This window comes from Anabas testudineus, chromosome 5, assembly GCF_900324465.2.
Source record: "Anabas testudineus chromosome 5, fAnaTes1.2, whole genome shotgun sequence".
NCBI classification, from domain to species: domain Eukaryota; kingdom Metazoa; phylum Chordata; class Actinopteri; order Anabantiformes; family Anabantidae; genus Anabas; species Anabas testudineus.
This window is the reverse complement of record NC_046614.1, coordinates 19,164,981-19,182,280: the sequence shown is the minus strand read 5'-3', so window position 1 is coordinate 19,182,280 and position 17,300 is coordinate 19,164,981. Positions and strand designations below refer to the sequence as shown.

Genomic DNA, 17,300 nt, shown 5'->3' with positions numbered 1-17,300 from the left:
GTTTGACCTCTGACCTTCTTGATAAACACTGCAAAGCACCTGCCTTGTTAACTCCTACAGTTACAGACTGTAAAAACTCTTTACTGTTATCTTAACACCTTTTAACAACAGTTGATATGACGACAGCCTCAGATAACGTGGATTAACCTGTAATACTGCATCATGTTCATTGTGACATTGCAGGTTTTGTAATCTGCAACATGAGATACTGAAGTGAAAAGGAAATTAAATGAAAACAACACTAACACAAGTCTTTCAGGTGAATTTAAGACATCTTCAGATTTGTATTTTCATAAATACCTTGGGATGCGTTGTATTATACATGTTACAGTGTTAGTTCTCTGCATTGTTGCCTACTCTATTGTTGAGTGTGTGTAGCTTCCTGATTGTGTAATTCATTCTGAGTGTGTGTGTGTCATCTTTTTTTTGTCACTGTGTGATATTTTCACGACTGGCTGCACATCCCATTGAAGCCCTGCCTTCTGAGAGGAGATACCCTCCTTGCTCCTCCTGATCACAGCCTGTGCGCAGCCAGCGGAGGCTTTCTCCTGCGTGAACGAGGGGAAAAACATCGCGTCTGGCCGCCTGAAAGCCGTCACATGCGACCGAGGAGGAATAAACGCTTCCTGAAATGATCGCTGGCTGCGCGTTGTTTCCTCTCCGACTCTCTAACGCAACATCGCATCGCGTTTCGTTTTGCGTCCGGATCTTTTGGCAGAGTGTTCGGTGCCGATGATGATCAGTAAAGTTAAAAACGCGATGTCCACCCTGGTGGGAGGGATGATGCCGCACGGACACAACCACCACCACAACCATCACTCAGGTGGCGGCCAGACCTGCGGCGCGGAGAGCCTGCCGCCGCGCTTCCCCTACGGCCGGCCGGATTTCTTGGACCTCACCCCGGAGCTCCTGCAGTACTCCACCGAGCACGCATCACGGCCGGTGCTCACGTTAAAGAGAGGCACCAGGCTACCCTGGGGGACGGGATACGCAGAGTGAGTGGCGCAAAGCATGGGGTGACCGAAATGTGTCCACAAAAACCCTTCACAACATCAAATGTTATGATGGCATTGTTCTTCTGATGAGTGTCAGGCCTGTGGTGCTGCAGCCTCAGCAGCTCTGAGAGCACTGCAGCAGCCAGATAATGGCCAATATGGCCTTTTGCTGTGGTACAGTTGCCTCAGTGTTTCTTCCTTGTGCTGCTGTAAATGATGTTGATTTGACAAAGCGCTCCCTGTCATTACAATCATATGTTATTCAAATATTTATGAATACTGGCTCCTCCTCTAATCGATTTAAGTAGTTGAGTAGCAATAGGGTGCAAATACAAATATACAAAAATATACAAAAGTGAAAGCAGGAAATGTCTGGTGTACCTGCTAACCAGCCTGCATGTGTGTTGGATGCTTTAAAAACCCCAATGCCACGTTTGTTCCTTTCTCATTGTGTGCACTGTGCTATTTGTTCATTTCCTACACAGACATAGAGCGTGTGTGCTTGTGTTCGTGGTCAGTGCTGTAGTTTCGATGACTTCATCTTTGTTTCAAGGCACTGGCCATTCACATTCGTAAGCGTCAGTGCAGAACTTCACTCCTTGTGTCCTTGGTTTCAATGCAGGTGCTTTCATTCTCTAATACACCTGCAGTACTCATACAGGTAGACAATGCAGCACCATTTCATTCACACTATTGGCCAGAAAGTGCTGTCTGGGGCAGTTCCTGCTGAGGAAAAACACTTTCAGACATTCCACTCTCCCACAGGGGGGGGTGTTATGAAGGACTGAATAGCTTAATCCTACAGTATGTGGGATATACCACCCCTGGACCCTATACGGAAACAGGAAGAAAATAGGCTGACTCATACGGGGAGTCTCAAAGGAACGAGGGTGAGCTCCGTGGTGACAACCATCTCAGAAGACTCAGAGAGAGAGGTCAAGTGAGGGTTCTGTGATGCAGAAAGGCATGCTATTGTGTGGGAATGGGCACGGTCATCAGCGCTGTCATCTGTATTCTGCAGGAAATTACTTTGATGTAAGTCAGTGAGACTGTAATCGCAGCATTAGCAGTGCTGTTTACAACACAGCATAATCGGCTGATCTGCTCACACATCAGCTGTCAGGACTCATTTAGCACAGAGAGTTTCAAAATCCAATAAGTCCGCACTCACTGGTGTTACGTCATCACATTTTATGATAGTGCCCCACAGAGAAACGGCCTTTAACACCATTTACGGAAGATTCTGTCCACTGTCGAAAATTCAGCATTGATGCTTAATTGTTAACGATGGAGGTTGTAGCTGTCCATTTGGAGGCCGCCTTGCTGGCTTACATTCAGACTCCTTCGGTATCACTTAATTAGTGTCTTTCTGCCATTCTAGCACTAATGAGGATTCATGATCATTGGTGTTAGATTGTCCCAGACTGGCATCGTACCAGTTAAGCATTATTTGTTGTTTTCACTGGTGCTGGTGTAGAAGCTATGAACGTTGTTCCTGTCTGAGCAGTTAGACAGACACATGAGGGGATGTTGAACCTAAAATGTGCCTGGAGTTTTGGCACCACACAGATGTAGGATGCTTGAGATAATGACTCTAATTGATGCTGCTGTATTACATTGTGTCAGCATAGACATTTGAGTGCACTTAAAGTAAACCACTGAGAGAGCATTTGTCAAATGGCTATATAATACTATTGAATACGGCCCTGGCACTGAGATAATGGGACACATTTGAACAACTAGCATTGTATATATGTGGTTTCAGACACTTTTCAAATCCTTTCACTTTTTTGTTTTAGATTTAATTTGAGATGAAACTTTCATTTGTGTCTGTGTGTATCTTGTGTGTGTGAGACTTTTCTGGTCTCTGGTTTTGCTGATGTGCAGTGTTTATAGTGGGACTTCATACATGGTACAAGTATATACTTCTCTAAACCACTGTATGTCCAGTCAATTCAGTTTGGCACTTGACACTTGCACCTGACAACAGTTCACAGCAGGACCCAAATTCTTGCATCTAAAACATTTTCATATGTGTTACTAAGTGTAGACTGGTGTACTAAATTGTCAGTTTTATCAATTTAATACAGTAATTGCTGTATTATGTTATTATAATATGAGTACGTGACAAAGAAAGAGAAACACTCCTAGCTCTCTATAATACTGAACTGAAACCAGGTATAGAGAACAGACTTTTATCAGAACCATGGTGTACTGAAAATATAATTAAAAGTGATGGTCGTTTATATTACAAAGATAAAATCACTTTTTATCCTGTGTTACATCAAATGTTCAGACAAAGACACATGAATTCAAACATTTTACGATTTCAGAAAAGACGTGTTAGCTATAGACAGGAAATAACATGAATACAGATACTACAATGTACTGATTGGCCATTTGGTGTCAATTAATTTATCTTTTAGTTCTTTCTTCTTCACACTCTCACAGTTCACATGCTGTAATAGACACTGTTCTGTGTTTGGATCCTAAATCAATGGTCGGATACACTTTACAAGTTGCAGCATGTTTTAATTACTGTACCTCTGTTGTGCCCTAAACAACATGCTGGCCACTGCAGTGCCTGTTATTATTCTGCAAGTGGTGTGTTTTCGTCTGGTCTCACTTGCCAGTTTTCATTTCAGCATTGCACCGTGTGCCTTTAAAACATGACAAGCAACTTCCTCTCCCTGGAAAGGAATTCAGAATATGACTGGACTAATTCCTCATACGTACTTTAAGAAGATTTTATACAGTGAGACTGTGGCGTTTGTCTGTAGCATTTGTCTTAATGCAAACCTCCATCTTCAGATAGCTTCAGTCAGCAGTAACCAGGGTTTCATCTGTTTCATATTTTATTTGTAAAACTCCTTTCAAACAGCCCATTGGCTCTGAAATGTGTTTGTGTTATGAGCAGAACAGTCAGAATAACACTCCCTGGCCACTCCCAGGCTAGACTGCCAAAACAGGTATATCCTTTTTTATTTGTATTGTATTTGTTTTTTATTTGTTTTTGTCTATATAGAAGTCTATAATGTTTGACCCACAAACCAGTTTCCACCTCAGTAAAACAGCTTATTATTTTGTGGAAGGGCATTTGCAACATTTTTACATAAACTAATGTTTGTTATGTAGAGAGATTATGTTAAATAGCCTAAAACATGTAGACAGACAGGCAGGTAGGCAGGCAGGCAGACAGGCAGACAGGCAGGCAGGCAGGTAGACAGGCAGGCAGTCGTTTTTGTTCAAGTTGAAATTCATGACCTTAAATGGTCCAGCAGAAGGAATCAGAGAATTTACTGCAACTCTCAACTTCCTCTTTTAAACTTTTCTTGCAAAACGGTGCATACAGTAGGAGAGTTCAAATAGAGAAACTCTATTTTACCAAACATGACCAGTATGGTTTTCAGTCACAAGATGTGGAAACATATGACTGAAACACAGTTAAGTCCCATTATAGGAAGGCTCAATCTCCTGGTTTAGAATCATCCCACGCAGTCAACAAACTGTCCAACTATAGCTCATTGAGAAAAACAAACAAACAGACAAAGTGAAATCATCTTACAAAGAGTAACATTATTATAAAACCATACTTTGTATTAGTCAGTATCATATCATATGGTCATACGTTGCACACGACAAATAAACAGGATGAAATCCTTGTGGTTTCAGTGCATTGTTTTGATAGCTAGCAGCCGACCTTTATATATTGAGTATGATTTCAACAATAGGAGCAAACACTTGGTTAAACCAGAGTAACTCCAGTGACTCTACAGTAAGTTAAACCAAGCAGTTTGAACAACTCATCCAAAAAAAGAGTCATGACTGTGTGTTTTGTTGTGATCACATTCAAGTTTAAATGAAAAGTTGTTTCTCCACATCCAGGTCTCTGAAAATGTCCTGGCCTTGGCAGAAAAATAGACAACAATCAGATGGTCTTTAAATTCTTCCCTGTCATTAGTCCTAATGCTGGAAGAGCAATGCAATTCACTGTGGTCCCTGCTTACTGCTTTCATCTGATTACAACGTAAAAGGGCTTTTTATAATCCAGATTTAGGCAGCAGTTGCAGTTGCATTTTATGCCTCATATGGACTCTCTGATATCAAAGCTTCTGGCCAGCCAGCAGCCATTTTCTGTAATGATTATAATCAGATGAACTATTTGGAAGGTGAGACGCAAAGGTTTTATTTTTGCTGAGAGTTTTACTGCTTTTCCTCCACCCGGTGTTTGACTGTACAGTTTGTACCTTTCATTGCCTCCATGTCATTTTTGGTAGTTTACACTTTTCCCCTCACTCTGAAAAAGTTTCTAAAGGAATCTGAATGACAGTACTTGAATTGCTGGGATTGCACAGTATGTTATCCCATATTATCGTGCTAATGTGGCATTTATCTCTAATTGTTACTGAAAATGTTATGTAATATACCAGCATGATGTCCAAACTATGTCCAAGTTAGCCTCATGTGGCAGTTTAAAGACCCACACCATTTACAGCTATTTTCATAGTTTATTCTACATAGGTACCCAGAATACACAAACAATATAGTTATAACATGTATTTAACAAATATATTGAAATAAGTAGATTTAATTACTTTCAATTTGCGTTTGGCTGTAATAATCTTAAACAAGAGATTTCTGTATGTAAATAGAACAGCACTGTCCTCAAGAGGAATTTGGCATTTTCTTAGGAAGTCTGCATCACATTCTGGTACTGAACCACCACAACACCACTGTTGTCCTAAACAGTGCAGATTACCATGAAAAAGTAACCTCACTTTTGGAGATAGGTAGATAAGATAGATAGATAAGATAGTTTATTTGTAAGGAAAGAGCACCCCTCAGACATATTGTCAGCAGCATATAACACTTCCAAATACTCAGTCACTATCTTAGCACCATTAATAGGACACAGACCACGATGTTCACACTTCAGAAGGGTTTACTTTGAGGTCAGAGAGCTGAAACTGGATACTGAAGGTTTTCCTTTGACGTGGACTGTTTGACATTTGACATCACTCTTTACCCGTATCATTAGACTGGATTAGATAGATATGCTTGCTCCTGGACCTGCGTTCGAACTCCACCTACCTTACTTCCAGAGGTGGTTTTCTCAGGCAGAGACGTGGCTCTTAGACACATATAGAAGAAGCTAGTAGTGAAACAATTAGCCCTAACAACACAACTCAACGTGCTGACCTCACCCAGAGGACTGAGAATCTTCACTGACTTTCATTTTAGTGTAGATTTACTTCGGTGATCATGGTTCTGCTGCAACACCTAACTTCTCCCGAACTTCAGCTGGTGGACAGCTGGTGGCTGTGTTGATGGCAAACTTTGTTGTTAGTCTAGGATGTTACTTACTTTACATTTTTACTGCTTATGTTTGATTAATGTCTTTAATAAGAGCAAAACAACAAAATATGTTTGTTTAATATTGAAAACTGTCTGCAGCATCCCTCATGTCTAATCAACGTTTCAGCATCTTTCAGCTCATTGTCTTGATTTTATTGCCTGCAGCTGTATTTTTTTTTTCTTTTCTAGCAGTAAAACACAAATGTTTTTGATGCAAAACCTGACTGTGTGCTAGCCACCCAGCAGCAAACAGTATATAAACTTAACCTCTAGTAAGTGAACAGACTGTAATGGAATATTTAGTGGCTAAGCAGCCAGATATTTCCCTCGGGAGTTGGAAGACAGCAAAACAGAACTACAGGAAGACTTAAAATCACCAGGTAGCCAGAATAAACAACTCCAAATAAATGCTAATGGTGCTCTTCGTCTGCCGGATGTATTAATAAGCCACAGTTTGCCAACACGTTACAACTTTACTAGATAAGCTAATAATAAGTCAGTATTAAGTAGACAGATTCTTTCCACTTTCCCTAAGTGGCCAAAATAAAAAAAACACATAAAATAAATAAAGTTAGGTTTAAAATCCAGAATTATCTGAGAAGTCTGCTCTACTGTTTATTATCATACAGTGAATCCATTTCTTAAATCCTTCATGGATTGAGTCACAATCTGACAGAAGCAGAATAGAAACACATAGCTGCTTGAATTTGTTTTTAAAAATCATTCATCATTTATATGAAAGTGTTTGACAACAATATAAAGTAAATATGATTTATGGAAAATGTAAAACCTCTGGTTTGGTCAAATGAAATGTGTGCTGACTATACCTACCTCCAGATTTCAAGGTCAGACTGGATGTTTTTACAGTTTATTGCGGTTATATACTGCTTCGCCACTCCTTGCATCACTGTTTTTCATTGGTACTTCTATTGAACGCCGCTGCAGCACACACCAGGATAGATGATGCTGCTGGAGTATGAAACAGTGCATTACTCTAAAGCCATTATCCTCCACAAGAATCAGCTCATAATAAAAACACTTAATCCCTCCTGCAGGTTGCCTCACTGTTCGACTTGCTCTCCATCTTTCTGGCTACTATTATGTTTTCAAGTGGTTAGAGGAATGAGAGCAAACACTATAAATCATTTGACTCCTGGCTCACCTTTCTTCTTCACCTCTCTCTCTCTCTCCATCAGGGTGATCAATGCAGGGAAGAGCATGCTGAACGAGGACCAGGCCTCTTGTGAGAAGCTGTTTGTGAAGAAGCCAAGTGGCAAACACCGCAACTCCACACTGCTGGAGGATAATGGGGTGAGTGAAGGGAAAACTGGGAATGACAGGGAGAAAGGTCAAAGACAGGTACTGTAGCTTTAATAAAGAGTCAGTAATAATGTTTTGGAATCTGAATCTCTTTAGTTCTGAAGGTAGCTGATGTCATATTATAGTATAGTGATTATACCATGTTTTGAAATGTCTGTGCATGCATTGTAATTATCTGATACCCAGTAGTTGTTTCTTACCCTCCTGGGTGAAGATAGTGGAGCATTAACAGTAGCAGCCCAAAGGCCATGATACTTTATTTCTCCTGGGAATTAGTAGAGACCAAAACCAAAGCTAAAAGAGAGTGGATATAGTGTATAAATTCATCAGGTGGCTAGGAGAAAATGTTGGGGGCCCAAAGTGTTCAGAAATCTACCTTATATTCTCCAAACTGTGCACTAACTTTATCACTGTCATTCTTTTTTTAGCACTGTTTTTAAAAATGCATAAATCCTCCACAGGTAGAACGGGTGTTTCATGAGATTTGGGACTTGGTCCACAGAGCACAGGCCAAAAGTGCAGTTCTGTAATCTTTCTAAATATAATTAGGTCAGTGTATGTGTTTCAGAGCCACTTCTCCTGAAAGACCTGCACATACACACAAATGTTAGACTTTCATCTGGTGTAAATGAATTACATCATCACTTGTTACACCCCTCCCCCAGTTGAGTCTAGCTCCAGAGGGGTAAACAGATGTGTGGTGCCTGTTCATCTGTTAGTCAGTCAGACCAACTCGGCTTGTAAACATGCCTGCAAACACTGAGGTGGCAACGCCTTTCCATATTGCATTGCCTCATGGTTGTTCAGAAGAAAACCTTGCTGCAGTTCTTGATTATTTTAGACTCATTTCATATAAATCATAAAACATAAAGCTCACAATAACAACAAAATATTTATTTATTTAACATTTATTATACCTCCTTTCTTTATTTAATACAATTTTGTGTCCATATCACCTTGCAGGACGGCACAGGAATCCCTCTCCACTTCTGGGGCATCTTTGATGGACATGCAGGTTCTGGAGCCGCCATCATGGCTTCCAAGCTTCTTCACCGTCTCATCAGAGACCGTCTGGGAGAAATCTGCCACCTGTTGGAGAACCCTACCAGCGCACCTCCTATATGCCTGGCTAAGAACGGCAGCCCGTACCAGGCAGAGACAAAGAAAGGAGCTGCACAAGAATCAGAGGACCCCGATGCTATCAGCGACTCTACAGTCCGCTTTCACATGGAGAAGATTGTCAGTTTGGAGAGCCTGGTGATGGGAGTCATAGAGACTGCCTTCAAACAGATGGTGAGCGAATAAATTATCAACATGTGGGAAAACCAGGAAAGAAAACAGGACTTGTTCTGGCAGTAGTTCAGTTCCTAGAAAACACTAGTTTTAGTATCTGACTCATACTGTTATGCTTAAGGTCAATGAGAAGGAGGAGCACGATATTACTTTGGTGAATCAAAAATTTTCTCACACAACCTTTTAAGCCAAAACCTTAGTATTAAAATTGGGCAAACAAATGTGCTTGGTCTCCAGTAAGGATGTCTCTGTTGCGACCTGACTTTCTGGTTGAGATGATACTTATTATAACCCACGCTCCTTTGTTATCTTCAAAGCCTCCTTGTTCTTCCATTAGTGCTGCTGTGTTGTTGTGAATATGAATATGTATGAAGAAAATAAGGAGCTATTCAGGGCAACGAGAGTCAAACAGATTTTTGTCAACCTTTGTTTTCACTTTGATTTTCCTCTTTTTATTTCAGGATGACCTAATTGAAAAGGAAAAGTCCTCCTATGCCATCTCTGGTGGATGTTGTGCCTTAGCTGCCATTCATATGATGGGGAAACTCTACGTAGCCAATGCAGGAGATAGCAGGTGAGAGAACTGGGAAAAAAACATTTATTAACATTTTATTGAATATTATATTTATATAATATTAAATAAAGATTAATCAGACTGAAACTACAAAATATTATACACAATTATTTTTTTTTTCCATAAGACTTCACATTAAATGAATTCAGGCTCTGCTGCACAGTGTATATATCTTTAGCTGGGCACTACTCCAGAGTCTTGTGCCCCCCCGTGTTTACATGCCACATTGCAGCAACTTGTAACTTCTACCGACACTGTAACTGATCAGTGTAAATTAACTGTTTGCAGAAAACATTAAAAGGGAAAAGGTGGTTCTGTTTGCCTCACGCTTGTTTCCTCTCCCTCTTCCTCTCTGCAGGGCCATAATCATACGAAATAATGAAGTTATTCCCATGACTAATGAATTCACACCTGAATCAGAGAGGCAGCGGCTACAGTATCTGGTATTGTTGATGTTTTTATGTTAAAAATGAAATAGAAAATACATTTAACTTTAACAAAGAGACACCATGATTAACAGAAACAGAAGAATTAAGAATACTATTAATCTAAAAGTAATGTTGAGGAGAGGATGATAAGTAGGTACCCTGTAGAAGAGGACAACAAATTGTATCATATAGAAATAAATTGATAGCTGCCTGTTTTAGCAGCTGGCTGTAGCTGAGTCAGCCTGAGTGGGTGGATGTTTTGTTCAGTATATGGCACGCAGCACTGCAGGACGTCAGAGAGAACTTTAGGGCTTTTCCTGTTTTAGAAAAACATAAGATTGGTGACAGACATTTAGCTTTAAGTAAAGCTGTTCTGTAGTTTGATATGACCTGCCCAATTTTATGTGTTTTTCCAGGGCTTCTTGAGGCCAGAGCTTCTGGGTAATGAGTTCACTCACATTGAGTTCCCTCGCAGGATTCAGCACAGCGAGTTGGGCAAAAAGATGCTCTACAGAGATCACACTATGACTGGCTGGTGAGCTTTATAGATTTTTAATCACATTATGCACAATTAATTAGTTTTCATGGATACTTTATTCTGCACTGAGCTTTTGCAGCAACAGATTGGTTGTGGAGTGTTTAGTAGGAATATAGAAGAAATGTAAAATAATAAATTAACACAATGTCCATCACAGTTTTCCTGGAACTCAAGTTTGCTAATTCAGATTGATAAAATGCTCCAATTCTATAAATATAAATTATATAGTAAGATTCATATTTAAGAAACTCAGACTAGTCAATTTCCTTTTGCATTTTGCTCAGGCTTGTTTTAATATCAAACTTGTTGCTAATTCATTAACTTGACAAATTGATTAATTAACAAGTTGTGTCAGCTTTATTGAAGTCATGTTTCATGCTTGTTGTTTCCTTGCAGGGCCTATAAGACAATCATTGAAGATGATCTTAAATTCCCTTTGATATACGGAGAGGGGAAAAAGGTAATAAACCATTAAAGCCTGTGGTGAAGTTCTCTAAATACATAAGGTTGAAAATGTTTTATTTATTGATACCATAATCATAACAAGTACAGTACATAATCATATTACTCACACTGTCTGCACTAGTGTGTGGTCTGGCTGTAAATTTTGCAACATTTGTCTGAATAGAGATGAGTCCCGCTCAGCTTTTTGATTATTGTTTGAGAGAATGTGGTTTTCACTTAATAATCCCTCATTAATACATTTTCCCAGAACCAAACTACATCCTGGAGTAATATCCTACATTATTATTATGTGTGTGTTTTGGTCTTTCCTGTGCATGTGTTTACCTGTGCAAATGTGTCGCCTGTAGGCTCGTGTCATGGCGACAATCGGAGTGACCCGCGGGCTGGGAGATCATGACCTGAAGGTGTACAACTCCAATATCTACATCAAGCCCTTCCTCTCATGCGTCCCCGAGGTGAGTGTGACGAGTCAGGAGCCGCTTTGTTGGTTGTTGGCGCTGCCCGAGGAGTCACCTCAGCATTGTGGCTTTAACCACCTTTAGGATAAGTGGTTGTTGGGTCTCAGGCTTCACTCTGCTGCCTGTTGGTGGAAGTGAAACTCATTTGCATTTCTTAAAGCTCTTTCTCATAGTGTTTCTCATTGCTTTTTTACAAGCTTGAGTGGTGTGAAACAAATAGTTTTCCACTCCAGTGCTTCATTTTTTTCATTTCTTTTCCCTTCAAGCATGTCATTTATTCACTTTTTATTTGGCGCAGATAAAAGATATTTTACACTCGAAAAGAGAAAACAAACATCAGAAAGGATAGGAAACAAGTGGGGTATACATCTCTTAAAAAATCTTTTTTATGTTAACACCCACATTAGGACATGTTTGTTAGTCTTTATGGACAAGAGACAATATCTTCCCTGCATTGATCACCCTGATGGGACCTCATAACCTAAAATATCTCTCAAACATACAGGATATTCTCCCAAAATATGTAAATCTTTTCACACAACTGGAAGAGGTGGAAATGATTACCATTCATGTCACACAATCTCCAACACTGCTTCTAGGTGTGAATGTGTTCATTTTTAATGTAAGGTGTTATAAAAAATAGGCACATAAATAATTAAGTGAATATCCCTGGTGACACTTTACTATTTAGTCCTTAATTACCTATTTTACATTGACATATAGACATGTAAGATATTATAGACTTATCTGCAGTTTATCTGTTGAAACACTCACACCAGTGCATGAATCATTTCCTTCTTCAGTTCTTCAGCTGGTGTTTTTTCTGCTTTGGATTGAATGCACACTGTCACTTCTGTCATTTTTTTGTTTTTGTTTTTTTTGCAGAACTTTTAGCAGCATTAGTCAGGACGTCTCACTTTTGCATTTTGGAGTTATAAATATCCTGTGCTTCTCTTGTTAGATTTAATTTCTTAATTTCTATTTAATCGCTTGCCACATCAGCATTACTAGAACAGAGTGAGGCTTAAACTCACTACTCACTACTACACTTTTTACTAGTGTAGTATACTATTATACTATTAGTATACTATTAAATATAGCTTACCTCTAACAGTATCACTTTTTAGCGTGACAGAACATGAGCAGCTTTGCTGCAGAAAATGGAGGTTGTCTTTTGCATGTGAGCAGACGTTTGCTTATCCTCCAGCAATAAACACACAAATATAGAATGTCAGCTGCCATCTGCATGCAAAATAATTTACTAAATCCTGACAGAATTAGGGATAACATTTTGTCGACAATGTGTCTTCTTGTCACAGGTGAAGGTTTACAACTTGGATGAAAACAAACATGGCCCAGATGATGTCTTGGTCATGGGTACAGATGGACTGTGGGACGTAACAACGGATAGGGAAGTGGCAGATGCTGTGTCAGCCTACTTATCCTGCTGTGACCCTGCTGATCCTATGAGGTTTGCAATCTGCTAAATAAACCTTTATTTTGGCATTTGGCTGTTGCTATATGTCTTTTTTGTAAGTGTAAATGTTGAGGAAAATGACCTGAAAGCTGCAGTTTCCTAAATCCACTGTAAGATAACATCAGTGGTGTGATGCTGTACTGTGGATGTCCATTAGGTGGTGGCAAATATTCAGGTCGATAGTTATTGTATTTTCTGCAGTACAGTGCAGTTTTCTTATTGTTATTTATGTAGCAGGTTTTAAATGGACTTTTAGAATTTATATAAGTTAGACAAAACGATATATATATTTTTACTATAGTTAACTTATGTATGGGTATTTGTCCTTGTTTAAACTGTAGAACAAGGTGTGTCACTCTTCTAATGGCTGTTTTTGTACTACACAGGTACACGCTGGCAGCCCAGGACCTACTCATGAGGTCTCGAGGAGTGCTGAAAGAGCGTGGCTGGCGGCTACCCAATGATAGACTGGGCTCAGGCGATGACATTACCGTCTTTGTCATCCCATTGGTAGGGCATGAGTCAGAGACATGACGAGGTGTTGTGGTGACCACTATGACAGGGCTGTCTCTCCGGGTTCCTTCCCATGGTTCCTCCAAGTTCCCCAAACGTTGGATGAGTGGGGCAGCGGGAGACAAAAACACCTTTGTCATAGAGAAGACTTGGGTCTGACCAGCACCTTAATCAACCACTAGATCGGATCCTGTTCCATCAGCTTCACTTGAGCCGAACACAGGATCCCGTCTGCATTGGTTGGTCTTAGTTATTGAACTAAATATTTTCAGTGACATTACAAGAGAAGTCACCATCTGTCTCCCAGACCTGCTGTTTGTCAAACTTGCCAGTGAGAATTAATCCCTTGTAGTATTTTTGTTTCCTGTTTATGCCCAAGGCTGGACTGCTACTCAAACCTTTGAACAGATTGTTCATTTTGATGTCATGCCTGAAATGTGAGTCCTTTGTAAAAATAAATAAATGAAAATAAATCATAACTTGTAGAAGGAATTGCAGTAGAAAACATGAGGAAACCAAAGAGAAGCCATTGGGGGAATGATTGAAATCTGTAGAAATAAAAACAAAAAACAATTTAAAAATGAAAAAAAAAAAAAAAAAGTACATTCATGTCTGTACATTAATGGACGAAAGAAATGGACCTTTGCAGCACTGGACCCAAACAGAATCAGTAGAGTCTGTGTTGCTGTATTTCCTCTGTTAATGATGATTGAATGACGACACTGAGGCACTTGAAGACGTAGAAGATGTTGCACATGCTCTGTGATAACCTGTTGATTTCTGATATCTGTTTACTGAATGTGCTTATAGATGATTTGTTTATTTTTATCATTAAAAAACAAGAACCAAGGGTTATACTTTTATACTATACTTTAACAACATGTTTTCATTGTTTAATTTAGTTTGAGGAGAAAGTAAATTGTTCCTCATAAATGTGTTGGTATAGTAAGATGTGATAAACTACACACATATGCCTTATTAAGAAGTGAAAGGGACTTCCTTCCTTTTAATGCACTAAATTGGATCTGTGCAGAAAGAATCAAAGGACGGTGTATACCCGTAAATGTACTGTGTACTTCTTTTGTACCATTTTTATTATGTTATGTTCTTATTTAGATTATCCATATATATTTTTAAAGACAACTTTGGTTGTAAGCAGTATGAAACTTTTTATTTTTATGTTTGTATCCATAACTGTTTGTTCAGAGGGGTGGTGTGTCCCAGAAGGAGCTACCAAAATGTAAGGTAGAGGGATAATGTGTACCAGTTTAAAAATAAATCAGATTTTTCCCATTTGCTTTGAACATGTTTATTTGAACTTCTGTGTCACTGACTTGCAGTCCCATGCTTTCCTTAAAAGGAAATGAGTATAATAGTAAATAGTTCAAAGAGTAGTTTACAATATGAATAAAAGTAAGGTTTAGATCCCAAATGAAATAATGTAATATTTATTTATTTACAAAAAATAGACATTTGTACTTTACTGGACTTACAACTTATAAGGAGATCTAAGTTTATAAATGTATTTATTAATGTGTACAACTCTTCTATGGAGTGAAGGTTGCTGTATAAACACAGAATGAAGGACATTATACACCACAGCCCTCCCCATATGTTCTCATACATGTATAATATGTTCTTATAGAAGAAGATATACACTACTGATCAAACGTCTGGGGTCACTCGAGATGTCTTGTTTTTCAATGAAAAGCTTTTTTGTCCATTAAAATGACGTCGACATTAGTCATATGTAGTCCTGTGTTCTAATGGCACATTATGGTTGCTTATGTATTTTTTTTTATTCATCATAAGTAGCTAAGTGATCATTAGAAAACCCTTTTGCAGCTATGTATGTACATAAATTGTTATAGTCTAGTTGAGTATCAGCTCAGTTGGAGACTGAAAATGTTGAAACAAAAAATGTTTTTGGAATCTCAGAAAAAACTCTCTCTCAAAAAAACTGTCTCAAGGTCAACAGCTACTTCGGGATGCTGGCCTTTTAGGCAGAGTTGTTGAGGGGCCCTCGAAAAGAAATGTTTATCACTCCTTTTTGCAACAGCATGCCATACTCTCCATACTTGTCCTACAATAGGACGTTGACCTAAAGCACAGCTCCTAACTGTGCAAATTCTCGTAAGGGAAGAAGCCACCTGCTGGTGTTCTGTCTATAATGAAGTGGTCAGTCACTGGATCTCACCTCTGTTGAGCTCTGCTTGACCATATGGTACGTGAGTGAGTACTGTAAGAGGTCATCAAGTCAGCCATTCTGGTGGAGATGACAACATACTCTGTATAAGTGACAATAAAGCAGTAGAGATACACAATGTTTGCCAAAAACTAAAACTCAGGCAGCGTAACACACTTTATGTTATCCTATATAACAACATGATTTCAATTTGAGCACAATTAGGCCTCACAGAGATCAAACAACTGTTACAAACTCCAGTTACAAGCTTGTCAAATGTATTCAAATTAATTATTTTATTATATAATAAAATGTCTCATCAGGCATTTATCAGGATTATTAATTAATTGTTGGGTCAAAGAATTATGATTTGCCACTATGTTAATACTAGGCCTATTTTCATTCTTCCTACAATTGTCTTACCCTTGTGGAAGTTAAGGTGCCAGTTAACCATCATATGAGCTCATATTCAGTGATGCACATTCTTCACACCCCTGTGTTTAACAATAAAGTGACTTGCTGGTTCTGATTGCTCAGCTTTGTTCATAAGTCTCAAATTACACAGGTGTGCAGCCTGCAGAAAGTGACTGAGTGGTGTGGAGCACCACACTGGTGAGGAGATCCACACCCATCCCTCCTGTTGTGGGAGTCTTCTTCTACTACGGATGATGTCATCTTTGACCGGGGAGGGGAGGGGGGACCTGGGTGAATCCAGCGCCTGCAGCAGCTCCGTCAAGTTAGATACAGGTAGCCATATTGACGCCGGAAATACAAGGGGTAACCTTCAAAATAAAGATGTCATCGGTGCGCACATGGCTTTTGGTGGACCTCGTTTCTGCATACACGTTCAAAGTGGTATAATTGTTTCAAGTTTAACTTATATTGGTAGATTTACATATATAGCCTACTGGTACTAACATCCACTGTTTATATATATACTTGATTCTCCTGTTTATACAGAAAAGGCACCTGATTATTCATTTCATCTATATTTCTGTTTTGTTTTATTTCATTTATTAATGGCAAAATTGTACCAATTGTCCAAACCACTGCATTGCTTCGGGCGTAGAGCAAGAAACGCAACATGCTTCAAAGTCAAAATGTAACTCACAATTAAATTCTACTACAAAAAGAAGAAACAATTGCAACTGCAGAACAATCAACACTGCAGCTGGGAAGTTATCAGAAGTTGCCAAAGTTCCTTAAACATGTTTCTTTAAAGTAAAAAGTGTTGATCAGTGCATGAACAAATTTGAATTCTACATCTTCTGTGTCTAAATGAAAATGTAGTCTAATTATTGAAACATGTAGTTTGATTACTAAAACATCCATGCTGTTTGGTAAGTTACAAATGAATGTCTGAATTAATATCTTTAAAAGTCACATCGTTTTCTCTGTTATTGCCCTTTCACTGCAGCTTCGCAGAAAAACAGTATCTTAGGAAACAAAAATAACATAGCAGATAATAATATTTTTCATTTGATTAAGTTGGACCACTCAAGTCATATTCAATTCATTTTTTTTTTGTATATAACAGAAATGGTGTCCCACGACAGGTACACGAAAAATTAATCTTTAAACGTCTGGAGGTCTGAGCAGGGAAAACGTGCATATGTCACGTTCAATGAGCGTGAGCCGTCTTTTATTGTGAAAATCTCAAACGGAAGCAGTAGCCTGTTAGCCTAGCCTGCTAGCTTGC

At 39.0% G+C, this 17,300-nt stretch overlaps 1 protein-coding gene across 1 annotated transcript; it reads left to right on the top strand.

Annotated features, from left to right (window-relative positions):
• Positions 1–732: 732 nt before the first annotated feature.
• Positions 733–14,711, top strand: ppm1j (protein phosphatase, Mg2+/Mn2+ dependent, 1J). Its single transcript, XM_026348856.1, has 10 exons — positions 733–995; positions 7,547–7,661; positions 8,634–8,963; positions 9,425–9,537; positions 9,896–9,980; positions 10,382–10,500; positions 10,900–10,963; positions 11,316–11,423; positions 12,746–12,897; positions 13,290–14,711. The coding sequence occupies exons 1-10, from the start codon at positions 733–735 to the stop codon at positions 13,435–13,437; spliced, it is 1,497 nt and encodes a 498-aa protein (XP_026204641.1). The 3' UTR covers positions 13,438–14,711.
• The last annotated feature ends 2,589 nt before the right edge of the window (positions 14,712–17,300 follow it).